The sequence below is a fragment of the Erythranthe guttata genome, chromosome 2, assembly GCF_056151865.1.
Source record: "Erythranthe guttata isolate IM_541 chromosome 2, IM_541, whole genome shotgun sequence".
Classification (NCBI taxonomy): domain Eukaryota; kingdom Viridiplantae; phylum Streptophyta; class Magnoliopsida; order Lamiales; family Phrymaceae; genus Erythranthe; species Erythranthe guttata.
In genome coordinates, this window is record NC_142534.1 from 17946717 (window position 1) to 17960638 (window position 13922).

The 13922-nt window shown below is 36.4% G+C and overlaps 3 protein-coding genes across 4 annotated transcripts; 2 read left to right on the forward strand and 1 right to left on the reverse strand.

Moving 5' to 3' along the window:
* Positions 1 to 186: 186 nt before the first annotated feature.
* Positions 187 to 7474, reverse strand: LOC105963906 (dynamin-related protein 5A). The gene is made up of 16 exons (XM_012988394.2): positions 6905 to 7474; positions 6309 to 6372; positions 6104 to 6208; positions 5745 to 5849; positions 5189 to 5239; positions 5039 to 5100; positions 4704 to 4794; positions 4389 to 4453; positions 2652 to 2846; positions 2156 to 2275; positions 1863 to 1933; positions 1553 to 1778; positions 1330 to 1380; positions 813 to 1041; positions 577 to 716; positions 187 to 494 (listed from the first exon to the last, which is right to left on the reverse strand). The coding sequence occupies exons 1-16, from the start codon at positions 7031 to 7033 to the stop codon at positions 366 to 368; spliced, it is 1833 nt and encodes a 610-aa protein (XP_012843848.2). The 5' UTR covers positions 7034 to 7474; the 3' UTR covers positions 187 to 365.
* A 309-nt stretch (positions 7475 to 7783) lies between these two features.
* On the forward strand, positions 7784 to 9755 carry LOC105964059 (Acid phosphatase/vanadium-dependent haloperoxidase-related protein). Of its 2 annotated transcripts, none has more exons than XM_012988555.2 (2): positions 7784 to 8581; positions 9357 to 9755. In XM_012988555.2, exons 1-2 carry the CDS (start codon positions 7934 to 7936, stop codon positions 9528 to 9530), a joined length of 822 nt encoding a protein of 273 aa, XP_012844009.2. In that variant the 5' UTR covers positions 7784 to 7933; the 3' UTR covers positions 9531 to 9755. The 2 variants fall into 2 exon arrangements, with proteins under 2 accessions (XP_012844009.2, XP_088670937.1); XM_088814811.1 differs by having other exon boundaries at positions 7804 to 8581; positions 9391 to 9755.
* A 502-nt stretch (positions 9756 to 10257) lies between these two features.
* LOC105963907 (phosphoinositide 4-kinase gamma 4) lies at positions 10258 to 13571 on the forward strand. Its single transcript, XM_012988396.2, has 2 exons — positions 10258 to 12272; positions 12975 to 13571. The coding sequence occupies exons 1-2, from the start codon at positions 10905 to 10907 to the stop codon at positions 13347 to 13349; spliced, it is 1743 nt and encodes a 580-aa protein (XP_012843850.2). The 5' UTR covers positions 10258 to 10904; the 3' UTR covers positions 13350 to 13571.
* Positions 13572 to 13922: the final 351 nt, after the last annotated feature.

Here is a 13922-nt window from a genome sequence, read left to right on the forward strand (position 1 = left end):
AATTGACAAGCAGACTCTTGGACATGCATTAAGCCATCTTACATCATCGACTTCCAGCATAAATACAATCCAAAGAAGAAAAAAAACAGAATCTTTAGTATAGTGATCATATAACGCAATCCCAGTATACCAGTGATGCTAAAAGAACAGTGTCCGAGCTGCAAAATTAAAAGACGTAATTACACGTAGTAAACAAATGTCTGCGCGTAAATTTTTTAGCAAACAAGCATGTAGCCAAAAACTTTCACAAGTGTCCAAAGAATAGCATCACAACAAGAAATAAAGCTCTCCTATCATTAAACAAAGGGTGTAATACAGGAAAATAGTACAACATATCAAGAACTAAGAGAGTCAGCCAAAACTCCCTATTTCGACCAGGCAACTGAATCAATCTCTGCTTGAGCCGCTCTATACAACTCCAATCTCTTTGCAAGAGAGACTCTTCGTTGCATAATTGTCGGATCCTCATCCAACAATTTTCCCAACTGTCTAGCCTGTAGAGCCACATGGATAATTGATTTTTTAAGTATGATTAATAAGGAGGCAAGAGCAAAAAGAAATGGCATAAATTAATACCTCCTTTTTGCCCATGTCGGCAAAGAAATGATCGAGCAAGCTGCGTTTTGCCTCACGTACTTGACAATAAACGATAGATTTTGGAATAGAGTTCCTCAAACTTCCACACACCATATTGACATAAGACAAGACAGTTGATCCTGGGAAACACATTTTTTGCCAAATTTAATGATAATTAGTACAACACTATAGTATCGAAAAATCATTGACAGTGGCAGAACACTCTAACAACTCACCAATTCTGCGAAGATAGGAGTCATTGTATCGATCAAAAATTGAATGGGTTGGATTGCCTCCCTTCTCAACATCTTGAGGAAGCTTACGGAAGAAATCTACAGTCAAGTAACTATTTTCCATTTCTACCAACTGTAGAGTAGCTTTCTTGCTTTCTTCCTTCATCCTATCAAGTGATTCAACTGCTGCATTTCCGACCTCCACTCTGAGAGAGGGGTACTGCTTCAGCTCCTGCAATCACAGAGAAAATCGATTATTATCGGAACTCAATTACATCTAGAATATTTATGTAAAATCATTTATCCTGAAGCTGTTTTATTACAATAGCTTCCTATGTCTATTTGTTGTCCCACAGCAAAACAAATTATTGATTAAGATCAAGCTAAAAAAATTGTCAGACCAAAATGGAAACACACTAGAAAAGGCGTAATGTTTGTCATGTTCTAGGCGACAAAATTATTTCCACATATAATGTAATTGATCATTATTGTACAGAGTCGAATATAATTAGAAACTTACCACAGTCTCATTAATTGATTTGTGAACTAATTCCTTCAATACCCCATGAACCTGGAAAGACAAAAGATCATTGCATTCAGAAGCTTGACCAAAGAATAGATGAAAAGCTGCAGCTCAAATGCAGTTTCTATAAACAAGTGCATATCCATCAGAAGAACGACTAATTGGGAAAACCCAAAATGATCCAGAATTAAATTGTTTATAATAACATGAAACCACATACCGCATCAACTGCTGCTTCAGCGGGGCCTTTAATAGTAATTAAGGCAGTTTCAATGAGACGACGATAACCCTGTTCGGGTGCTATAAGATGAGGCTGATATCCATCAGCTTCGGTTATCAATTTCCGTACATTTTCCATAGCGAGATGTTTGTCAAACTGCAGGCGCTTCAATGCAGCAGGCAATTGGTTATCAAAGACATTATATATCTTATCACCACCTGGTCGACTGCAAAACAAATCACAGTAAGTAATAAAACTAAAGCCGAATGAAACACTACCAAAACAACGACAAGAAATCACGGATACATACACTCCATCAAGATGCTCTTTGAATATTCCGTCGAATGTACGGCAGATTTCCATGATCATGTACAACTTTCCCTGCATAAGTATCAGCATTAATTGAATACGTAGTAGGCGAATGATGCAGACTAAATAGGGTATTGTTACCCCCTCCCCCATCCACATCCCAAAAAAAATAAAGGATGTTTACTGAGAGAGATAGAGAACAACAAGAAAGCATAAGTACAAATTACACTAGAACTGATAGATTAAATGGTAACAAGTATAAGTATTGAACAGGGAATTCAGGCAAAAGCTTACTCCAGCATCAGTTGCAATGGGCTTTCCCAAACGACTTAACTCAGATTCCAGCTCAATAATAGTTTTGTTGATCAGTGACTGAAGGCCTGGAATTCGTGATTTGATAACAGCTTCCAAATGCTAGGAATTTAAACAGAGAAAATTAAGGTATCAAAAACTGTAAACTCTCAACAATGGAGAGAGCATTGAATAAAATACCCAATAAAAGACAACAGCCATTCACAAAAATAGAAAAATAAAAATAGTACAACACCAGAGTATCTATTGCTCAATCTAGTCAATTAAGTAAAGAATGTTTTACTCTAAAAGCTAGGTTGCTTTTCTTATCCATCCATGACCAGATACACATGAAAAATTATGGCAAATAAATGCCAGTTTGCATATTCTTCAAAAATTATCTTAGTTGCAAACTAACAAGATAGACTCAGTTTTGCAAGTTTCTAGTCAAACCAAATATTATGTGGTAATCTCAGAGGATTTTTTTTTTTTTGCTTACTTTGGATAAGACTTTTCCTAGATGCTCAGAACCCATCCTGGAAACGAGATGTCGGTACTCTGGAGTTTGAGCAAAATAATCCCGCTCTCTACGCCTAGCAGCAATCATGTCAACGTTTTTGTTAATGTCTTGTTGAGAGCGATTAACAACACCTATCCAAGGGAACTGCAGCTTAAATGCTTTTCCTTCCAGGATCTAAAATCCAGATAAACAATAGTCAGAACATGTATACTTTCATCCTTCAGCAACTTCACCAAAGAAAAAAGATAAAGAACTAGCATCAAACAAATCCCAAAAATTAATATAACTAAGCAAGTACTGAGAAATTCGAGATTTCAGTTCCAGTAAGAGAAACACAGTATTAGGTAAAGCTGTGCAAATCGTTCGTGACCAAAAAATCCCAATGAACATCAAAGAGGCAATTATAAATGGATAAAACACAGATACGTCAGCAAACATAATCAATATTCAGGAATGTAAACGCCATTTGTGATTTGCTCAACTTTCAAAATTGGTGATACAATTTGTAGATGAATTATTTCTTGACTACTTATGGATAACCATCTCTCATACTATATATTTGAGTGTTAAATACTAAAACAATATTTTGACATTTCAAAGACTTTAGCAAAACATGTGTGCTATAGTATGCGTTTTTTTTTATGATTTTGATCAACATTTTAAAATTGGTGAACTGAATCACTTGACTACTTATGGATAACCATCTTCCATACTATATATATGAGTGTTAAAAAATATTAAGAAAAGATTTCGACATTTCAAAGTTTCTTAGGAAAATGTGTGTGCTATGCGTTTTTTTGTGATTTTGCTTGACATTTCAAAATTGGTGAAATAAATTTTAGATGAATCGTTTCTTGACTACGTATAGATAACCATCTTCCATATCATATATTTGGGTGTTACAAAATATTAAAAAAAAAATTGACATTTCAAAGTTTTTTAGCAAAAATGTGTGTGCTATATAGTATGCGATTTTGCTCGATATTTCAAAATTGATGAAATAAATTTTAGATGAATCATTTCTTGACTACTCGTAGATAACCATCTTCCACATTATATATTTGAGTGTTACAAAATATTAAAAAAAATTGACATTTCAAAGTTTTTTAGCAAAATGTGTGTGCTATATAGTATGCGATTTTGCTAGATATTTCAAAATTGATGAAATAAATTTTAGATGAATTATTTCTTCACTATTTATGGATAACCACCTTCCCAACTACATATTTGAGTGTTACAAAATATTAAAAACAAATTGACATTTCAAAGTTTTTGAGCAAAATGTGTGTGCTATAGTATGTGACTTTTTGTGATTTTGCTTCATATTTCAAAATTGGTGAAATAAATTTTAGATGAATTATTTCTTGACTACTTATGAATAACCATCTTCCATACAATATATTTGAGTGTTAAAAACTATTTAAAAAAAAAAAATTCATTTCAAAATGTTGTAGCAAAACGTGTGTGCTATATTATATTATATAGCATGCGATTTTTTGTGATTTTGCTCGACGTTACAAAATTGGTAAAATAAAATTTAGATGAACTATTTCTTCACTACTTACGGATAATGATCTTCCATACTATAATTTTGGGTGTTAAAAAATCAATTACAAAAATAAATTGGGCGTTTTAACGATTTTAGATAAAATGTGTTACTACTTTTCTTTTTCTATAATGTATTTTGAGACCAAAGATCAAGAGTTATAAACTTACCTCCACGGCGTCGGTACCCTTGTCCATAAGATCAATCTTCGTCAAAACTCCAAACGTTCTCTCTCCTGAAAAGTTGATTGTAAAAAAACAGAAAGAGCAAAAACGAAAAATCACCAGAAACTAGAATATTATTGTAATAATATAGTTAAAAGGGTAATGGGAAAACAAATCCTGATGGTAAGCTACAGTCTACAATCACATGCAATGAGATAAACAAATTACCCAGCAGAATCCTGATGGTAAGCTACAGTCTACAATCACATGCAATGAGATAAACAAATTACCCAGCAGAGTAACAGTATCAATATGATGTACCTTTTGGGTCCACTTCGCGCGAAATCTTAATCGCATCAGATGTTGCAAGATCTTGATTGGCAGGAGAAATTGCCAAAATAATACAGTTCGGCTGAAAATAATCAATTAGGCACAAATATATAAACACGTTCAACTTAAAATAAAATTCAATAGAACTGATCATAATCATGATTACAATTCTGAATTTTTAGAAGTGAACATAGATCTCAATATTTGTTAATAATGGGCCATCGATTTTTTATAATGTCTCGGACATTTAGAATATGTGGCTGAATGCATGAAACACTTTCTAGGTAAGAACTTATGATCAATGGATTACCAAGATCATACAATACCTTCTCAATATATGACCGCACCATGTCCTCAATTTCGATCACAATGCTTTCTGGCTGACCCTCTATGATAAAGCAACAGATAAATCAGTTAGCTTATATCTGGGGACCCTCTATCAATTGATGAAAAAGTTAAGGGGATGATTTACTCACCAACAGCCACCTTTGTAAGCCCAGGAAGATCGATCAACGTTAAATTAACAACTGCAATTACAAGAAGTTTAATCATTAGCTGCGGTTTCTAAACATCAAACGGATTTTAATGTTGCACTGGATTAATTTAAAGTTCATTTAAATCTAGAGATAGAGGGTAGCTAACACCTGAATTCGAGAATTAAACGATAACTAAACTTCATAAGCCAAAAATAGCATACATATGTGTTTATATATGTGAGACCCTAAGCAGAAAGCGAATGCACAGAAGAAATGTTATATACGATTCTTTTTTTAGTGGCAATACCATCAAAGAAGAATGAGGACCACTAAAACTGGCTATGAAATAATGTCAGGCCTATACCTGCTCTGACGTATAGTTTATTGACTTCACCTTTGTTCAACATGCAATATAATCAAAATTCTTATATCTTTCACTTTGGATTGGCATTTGGAAGTATCATGAAAACATCCAACTATATAATTTTATCAAACCCATACGATATTATTCAATTTGTAAAATAAAAAAAACAGTGCAGTGACAATTTTGACTCACCATTGGGTGAATAGATACTAAGATAAATCGGGACAGTGGAAATAGTTCTGCCACCACGTCCTGTCTCTCTATCCGTTTCATCAGAGATCTCCTTTCTCACAGCAGCTGCGCAAAATATGACAAATATTTAGCATCCAAAATTATAATAATGTGTGAAATATTCATAGTTAGAAAGAAAATATATGTAGGCAATGAGTGTGTGATATAGGAAATAAATGAGATGGTTTTGTGAAACCAACAAATGAAAGGAAATATTTCGGAACCATTAATCGAGAGTATCATCGTAGAATCATAGATAACACATCATAGCTAAATAGCAGATTAACTTCCAGACCAGTTAATTGACAAAATTAACTTACCAAAATCAGTGAATCTCTTCCTAGGAAGATGTCCAAATTCTGCATATTCTCTACCTTCATCAAGCCGATGAAGCTGAAGCACAAGTGGACGTCGAGTAACAATACCTGTGTTTCGTACATTAAAATAATTCCTTGTACAATTTGGCATCCATAAGCAAAATAGGAAGGTGAATTCAAGCTTATGAACACCAAAAACAGTCATTACCAGATCCACGGGGTAAAAAGTCCTTCCCAACAATACTTTCAAGTACTGATGACTTCCCAGAACTCTATAAAGCAAAAAAGTGAACCAATCAACTGGACAGCAATAGTTACACGACCGATTCAAAAATAATATATAGATAACATCATCTACTCATTGTTAAAAATCAAAATCAACTTGAAGTACTGACACACGGTCATTAGGCATGAATAGTAATCTTCCACCATATTTAATCAATTTTTCAATTCCACCACCAATGTAAAGATACAGTTGAATCAGTTTTGTGATGCTAGAAAACCAAATCCTAATTCACCCTAAGCCAATAGTAATATGAAAACAACACTAAATAAGGTGAGAGAATAATATAAAACAACATAAGAAAATTCAAATTCACAACAGTCAGAAGCAGATCTACACTCCAATCCATAATGAAAACACTTGAATTAACCAACCAAATCAACATTCACCACGATCTACAGAAACCAGTAAAAATCCCAAAGCTCTCAGATGCCATAGATCAGCATCACAATTGAACAATATATATTTCTATGAAATAAATAAACAAAGAGATGTAAAGGAAAAAAAGAAAATAATCATACCTGACCGCCGACAACGGCAATAGACGGCAAAGCGTCCCAGAGAGTAGGCAACGCGCTGTCCTCGCCGTTATCACCAAGCGCCGTGCACGCTCTCTGCAGACGATTCACCAAAGATATCAGATTCTCCATATCTCCTAGTCAGCAACGAGTCAAGGATTCGCGAGTTGACTCGGCAACAACGGCAAATGACTACGAACAACTCCAAACAACGAAGCTACCGTTCGATCTCAGACTTGTAGAGAGAGAAAGAAGAGAGAGAGAGAGAGAGAAGAAGATATTGAATTTTGAAATTGAAGGGGTTGGGGGAGTTTAAACGACGACGTCGTCGGTGGGTGACAGTTCTCTGGTGGGGACTACATTTTACTTTGTTCTGCTGTTTTTCAAATTCAAAAACCGTCGAAACGGTGGCGTTTCACCACAAGAGAAAAAAGTAATTTGGGCCTGGTAATGGGCCGTATCCCTGAATCCGAAAATGTATTTTTGGCCCATGGGCCATGTTAATATCTATTTTTTAATAATATTGTTTGGGAAAATAACAGTTTTCACCTCTAAAGTTTGCATTGATTTCACATTTGGTACCTTATGTCATAAAAAACACATTTAGTCCTTCGTGTTTGAATAATTTAACACTTTTAGTCACTTCTGTCAATTTACAGTTATTCCGTCAGTTAAAGAAGTAACGGGCACACACATGATTCTATTATTACTAAGGGAAAATTGTCGGAAAAGATTAATAGTGTTCAATTTTGAAAACATCAAGGACCAAATGAGTTTTTGTTAACATGGAGGATCAAATATAAAATTAGTGCAAACTTGAGGGACTAAAATTGTAATTTTCCCAATAACTTTTATATTCCAAATTCCTGAAATTCAAATTCTGGAATATGCTCGAATCCAAATTTAATTACCGCAAAAATTAATTTTTAATTTGGTGGGCGAATGAGGTGAAGATTCTGAAGAACATTCCGGAAACCGATGCGTATAACACTGAGCTAAAACACACACGATCCAAATTTCACTACGATTTTCATGGAATCTCTCGTCACAATAAATCATCCTCAATCCAAACCCTCAACAATTTTCACGTTTCCCTCTTTCACCTCTGTTAATTACTCCTCTTTTTCCCTCTTCAAATTCAACGGTCGCAAAAAATTCAACAAGTCATCGATCACTGTGAACTGTTTAAACCATCAGAATCCGATCAAATCCTTTCCGTATTTGATCCAGAAAGCGAGGGATTTCGCGGCGAAATCTGTGAAGAACAAATGGGCCGCTGCTTTTCGAGATTACTGCGCCGAAGAATCTGGATATTTGCAGAATGGGGCTTTTGGAACTGCGCTGATGAGTGTAACAGCTACGGCGAAGGTTAAAATCAGCCCTATTTTGTCCACTTTAGCTGCGAACCCGACGTTCGTATCGGGTTTATGCGCTTGGGCGGTCGCGCAATCGACGAAGATTTTCTTGAATTTTTATGTGGAGAGGAAATGGGATTTTAGGGTTATTTTTGCTTCTGGTGGAATGCCTTCTTCGCATTCGGCATTGTGCACTGCTTTGACTACCTCTGTTGCTATTTGCCATGGAGTGGCGGATTCGTTATTTCCGGTTTGTTTGGGGTTTAGTTTGATTGTTATGTATGATGCTATTGGTGTGAGGCGGCATGCTGGAATGCAGGCTGAGGTAACTTATTTCTCTGCTTCACTTATGTTGTTGATTTACGTTGTCTTTCGAGTATTGTTCGTTTTGTGAATGTTTAGCATGTGTGAAATCGTTGGATGGGGAATCAATCGATTTGTATTGCACGTTAATGACTTTGATTTGGATTACTTATGCTACGGTTTAGGGGCTTTCGACTAAAAAACTTTCGGAAAATTATAGTTTAAACGACATGCTTAAGTTCAGTCATGGAAAGTATGGTTGTTTGATATTGCAAATACTTAGTCTTGTAACTATTTTCGTACCGATAAAAGGTAAACTTACTACGTCGTCGAAGCCAATTTTCATGATTTTTCATGATTTTACGCAAGAATTAAATTTAATACGCCCTTTTCTGGTAGTGCTTCAAAAAGGGTTGTTGGTCTTCAATGGTAACTAACCAACCATTTGTACCGAACTACCGGCCCTATTGATTTTTATTTTAATTATTAATTATTAATTATAAATTCATCAAATACTCCCTATTGAAAATGTGCCCTTTTCACCGATCTTGAATAGGTAGTGCAAGTATTTAGATCTACAATAAAAATCAGTCATTTCTTGTAAATGAATTCGACCCGACACGAAAGTTCACTTGTTTTAGCGACAAATATGATTTTGCTTAATTTGATGGTACATATCTTGCTTTAGTATTTGGCATATTTGATATTGCACTTCAAAATTGTGTGCTTCGTTAGAACATATTAGTCAATTCGATTATAATACGAAAACAAACCGTGCAATCTATATATATATATAGGTGTTGAATCTGATTGTGGAGGACTTGTTTCAAGGGCATCCGATAAGCAAAAGGAAGCTAAAGGAACTTCTCGGTCACACTCCTTCACAAGTGTTTGTTGGAGCTCTGCTCGGGATTGTTATTGCTTGGGCTTGTTCTCGTGGTCGCGTTTTTCCGTGTACATTGTTGAATTAAGATGAACTGAGTTCACTACTCGTGAAGATCAATGGTAGTGTACTAAGTACATTTCTTGGGCTTGTATCGCACGTGCGGTTTTCATGTTGTCGGGATATTGTAAGAACTTCTTGTTAGTTCGAACTGTTATCATTTTTATAGCCCACGATTTGTATGAAAGTTCTTCGGCCACCGTGGAAACAAATATTTCGAATTTAATTGGAAATTACTATTTCTATTGGATAATTGTGTTTTATTTCATGATTTTTCTTGGCAATTTTATGGTTTACTGTTGTTATATTTGAGAAGATAAAAATGATTAATATTTACTATAATCAAGAATTGTAATGTAAAGCATGTAATGGGGAATGAACCAAAAGAAACTTCATTGCAGTTTCCTCATACAGGGAAACACTACACTACCAAAAGGAAAATAAAAAATAAAATAAAAATAATAAATAATAAAAAAAACAAAATAAAGGAAAAAAAGATGAAGGTGGTCAAAAGCAGATTCTTTTGAATTGTTTTTTATTTTTTATTTCGAGAAGGAGTCTTTTAAATTGTTGAAGGCTACAAAGTCTACTATTCTCTTTTGAACAGTCACTGACACTGGATATTCCGTAACGGAAAGAAAACGGATAGTTTTTTTATTTTGCACGAACACCTAAATGGGCCTAATTTGATTTATCGGGCTAGAAAAGCCCATATAGAAAATGTTAACGGCGTGAGAACGGTGTAAATATTCCCCGTCAAAGTAGAAATTCAACGCTCCATACGGAAAATACGACGCTTAACCGTGTTGGCTTTCTTCTTCTCCAACCAAACCCAATTTTTTCTCTCTCTACACCCACCCAGAAAAAACACCCAAATTCATTTCTCTCTCTCTCTCTCTCCTCTGAATTTCCCCCTGTTCAAACCACAACAATAATTACAGTCTGATTCATCGCAGATTTTAGCTCATCTTCCTTCGTTCACCTCTGCCGAGGGCACCGATTTTCCTCGGTTATTGCTCTCTGGTAAGAAGCCCTATTTCTAATCAGCTGATTTCCTCTCTCGCCCAACGATTTCATCCCTCTTTTTTAATTGAATCCCTCACAGCTCGAATTACAGAAAAAAAAAAAAAAAATCTTTCGTTTTTTTTTAATTTTCTATTTCGTTTTAGGAAATATTTTGTCCCCGATTGATATAATGGCCAATCACGAATCCTTTTTATAGGGTTTGTGGGCTGCGTTTGCTGTCAATTTGGTGTAGCTTTTAGTCTTGTATGATTTGGTGTAGCTTTTGTGGATGACGATTAACACCATGTATATATAGATTTGGTGATAATTTGTTCTTTAACAAAGGTGTGGTATATAGTTTTTTTAGGGTTTGGGATTTGAGGGGTCAATTGTAGAGATGTCTTCCGCCGGTATGGTTTCCATTGTCCCAGTTCGTGAGAGGAGCATGACCTTTTTGCCTCCTCCATCGCCTGAACATAGTCAAGAATCCATCTTAATATACGTAGCTATGTCCACGGGTTCAATGGTCCCAATGCGGGTTCTGGATTCGGATTCAATCGAATCCGTGAAGATCCGGATTCAGAACTGTAAAGGGATTGTCACTAGGAAACAAAAATTGGTTTGTAGGGGTAGGGAATTAGCTCGTAGCAATTCCCTTGTGCGCGACTATGGTTTGAGCGATGGGAATATTATGCATTTGGTCCTCCGTTTATCCGACCTTCAGGTCATTAATGTGAGGACTTGTGGCGGAAAAGAGTTCACTTTTCACGTGGAAAGGAGCAGGGATGTCGGTTATGTCAAACGTCAGATAGCAAATAGGGAAACGGAGTTTGTTGAGGATCAAGAGGTGTTGCTTAATGGAAAGCCGATCGAGGATCAGAGGCTGATAACCGATCTCTCCAAGAACGATGCAGATGCTGTGATTCATTTGTTTGTGAGAAAATCCGCAAAAATAAAGGTCTCACCGGTCGGAAAGAACTTTGAATTGTCTATAGTCGCACCACAGCAGAACGACACAAGAGAGTATGATGACGTGGATAGGGAAACAGGGTACGAGGGTGATTCAAAGAGTGAGCACAATCTTTTTGTACCGAGGAAACCATCGGAGAGGGAGACATCATTGGAGCCTGTAATTGTTAACCCGAAGATCGAATTGCCTCCAGAGATCATCAATTTGATTAATTCCACATTGGAAGGATTGGATAATGGGAATTATCCAATTAGATCATCAGAGGGTACTGGGGGTGCATATTTTATGCTGGACAAATCGGGGAATAAATATTTATCTGTTTTTAAGCCGGCAGATGAGGAGCCTATGGCTGTGAACAACCCTCGTGGGCTGCCATTGTCGGAGGATGGAGAAGGATTGAAGAAGGGGACTAGAGTTGGGGAAGGTGCTGTGAGAGAGTGTGCTGTTTACTTACTGGATCATCCAAAGAGTGGTTGGCGTTCTTTACATGGTGATGCCAGTGGATTTGCAGGGGTTCCTCCAACTGTTTATGTGAGGTGCCTTCACAGAGGATTTAATCATCCAGACGGTGTTTCTGTTAAGACAGGGTCGTTGCAAATGTTCATGGAGAACAACGGGAGCTGTGAAGATATGGGGCCCGGTGCTTTTCCGGTTCATGAGGTGCACAAGATTGCTGTGTTGGATATGAGGATGGCTAATGCAGATCGACATGCCGGGAATATATTAGTGAGTAAGGGCGAAGATGGTCAGACTGTGCTTATCCCGATTGATCATGGCTATTGCTTGCCTTATAGTGTAAGTCTTTATTCTGCTTTGGCGTTGTGATTCCTAATTACCAGTTTTACTTGTTTCCGCAAAACATGTATGCATGTATCGTTGCTGAGTCTTGGCTTTATTGTTGTTTTAACTATGTGATACTATGCTGATTGTTGTTTGAAGAACTACCATAGCCTCTCCCATTATCAGATAAAACGTCGGTTATATTTCATGCATTTGAATTGCTGTGTATCTTCAACTTGTTTACCATGCAATTGAATTTCGTAATCATGATGGCTAAAGACAGGATATTTCAAGTGACTATGGACCAATTCTATATCAATATTTCTTGCTACCAAGATTACTGATTTACGCGGATAGGATTTTTAATTGAAAGAAATCTTACCTTCTGTGTGTTTGTGTGTGTATATATATACACACCCTCTTCTCTCAATGTTGTGCCTCTGTGTCACTAGTTGTGCATGCATGCGTGAGTGTTCTTTTACGTGTGAAACAACTTTCCAAGAGCTCTCATGGAGCCTTGTTTGAGAATGCGATCATATGCACCTTACAACCATTACTTAGTCTAGTAACTTTTGGCATTCTTTAATTTGGATCGAGATGGAATATTCACTTCAGCATATGAAACAGAAAAGTAATTATACTAGTTGACTGATTTTCTTCCTCTTTTGTCGAAGCCGAATCTCACTTTACGACTTCTTCATTCTCTTATCCCTATAGTTTGAAGACTGCACATTTGACTGGCTGTACTGGCCTCAAGCTCGCCAGCCGTTCAGCAATGACACCATCGATTACATAAGGTCACTAGATGCCGAAAAGGACATTGCATTGCTCAAGTTCTACGGGTGGGACCTACCGCCTGAATGTGCCCGTGTACTTCGCATCTCAACCATGCTTCTAAAGAAGGGTGCAGAGAAGGGGCTTACACCGTTTGCCATAGGCAATATGCTTTGCAGAGAGACAGTGAGGAAGGAATCTGTGGTTGAAGAGATTGTTCTAGAAGCTCAGGAATCTGTGCTACCTGGTACAAGTGAAGCTGCATTCCTCGACTCCGTCTCCACCATTATCGATCGCCGTCTTAAGGAGATGGTCTAATCTGATCTAACCCTCGTAAAAAAAACTTGGTACATATGTTTTAGTACATATGCGCATATTGTTGGTTTGTGAATGTGTGTCCATTTATTTCATTCTTCAGTCTTCGGGGATAGTTTCCACCGGATTTTTTTTTAATTTCCAACTTGTTCAGCATTTTGAACTGGATAATGACTTTGTTCTTTTCAGATCCTTGAGTAAATTCTGAAACTCCAGTTTGTATTTTGTTGTTGACCTTTTATTTTTAGAATTGTTCAGTCTACTTTCCTCCTCAAGAACAGGGTTGATTTGAGCTGCAAGAAGTGGGAAATAAGGTTAAATGACACAGTGTAATGCAATAATATATTTAGGCCTCGTTTGGTTGCCAAGATAAGCCATGATTAACTAAATAGTTAGACTTAATTTGATGTTTGGTATCCTCAATAAATTGCCGGGTCGACCCGCCAAAATTATATAATCATGGTTTATCTTGCCTTCTAATGTGTTTTTTTTGTTGGACGTTACAAGCTCCAATAAAATAATTGGGTTTCATTAGATTATTTAATCTTATCTTGGCTAATCTTATTTTGCCAACCA

Bases quoted from the DNA above. Each gene is read 5' to 3' on its own strand.
- LOC105963906 (XM_012988394.2), bottom strand. From the start codon at position 7,033: ATGGAGAATCTGATATCTTTGGTGAATCGTCTGCAGAGAGCGTGCACG. The intron at 2,276-2,651 runs GTAAGCAAAAAA...TTAAATTCCTAG, and splicing joins TAGGAAAAGTCTTATCCAAA to CATTTGGAAGCTGTTATCAA. The intron at 1,934-2,155 runs GTAAGCTTTTGC...ATACTTATGCAG, and splicing joins CCATTGCAACTGATGCTGGA to GGAAAGTTGTACATGATCAT.
- LOC105964059 (XM_012988555.2), top strand. From the start codon at position 7,934: ATGGAATCTCTCGTCACAATAAATCATCCTCAATCCAAACCCTCAACA. The intron at 8,582-9,356 runs GTAACTTATTTC...ATATATATATAG, and splicing joins ATGCTGGAATGCAGGCTGAG to GTGTTGAATCTGATTGTGGA.
- LOC105963907 (XM_012988396.2), top strand. From the start codon at position 10,905: ATGTCTTCCGCCGGTATGGTTTCCATTGTCCCAGTTCGTGAGAGGAGC. The intron at 12,273-12,974 runs GTAAGTCTTTAT...TTATCCCTATAG, and splicing joins GCTATTGCTTGCCTTATAGT to TTTGAAGACTGCACATTTGA.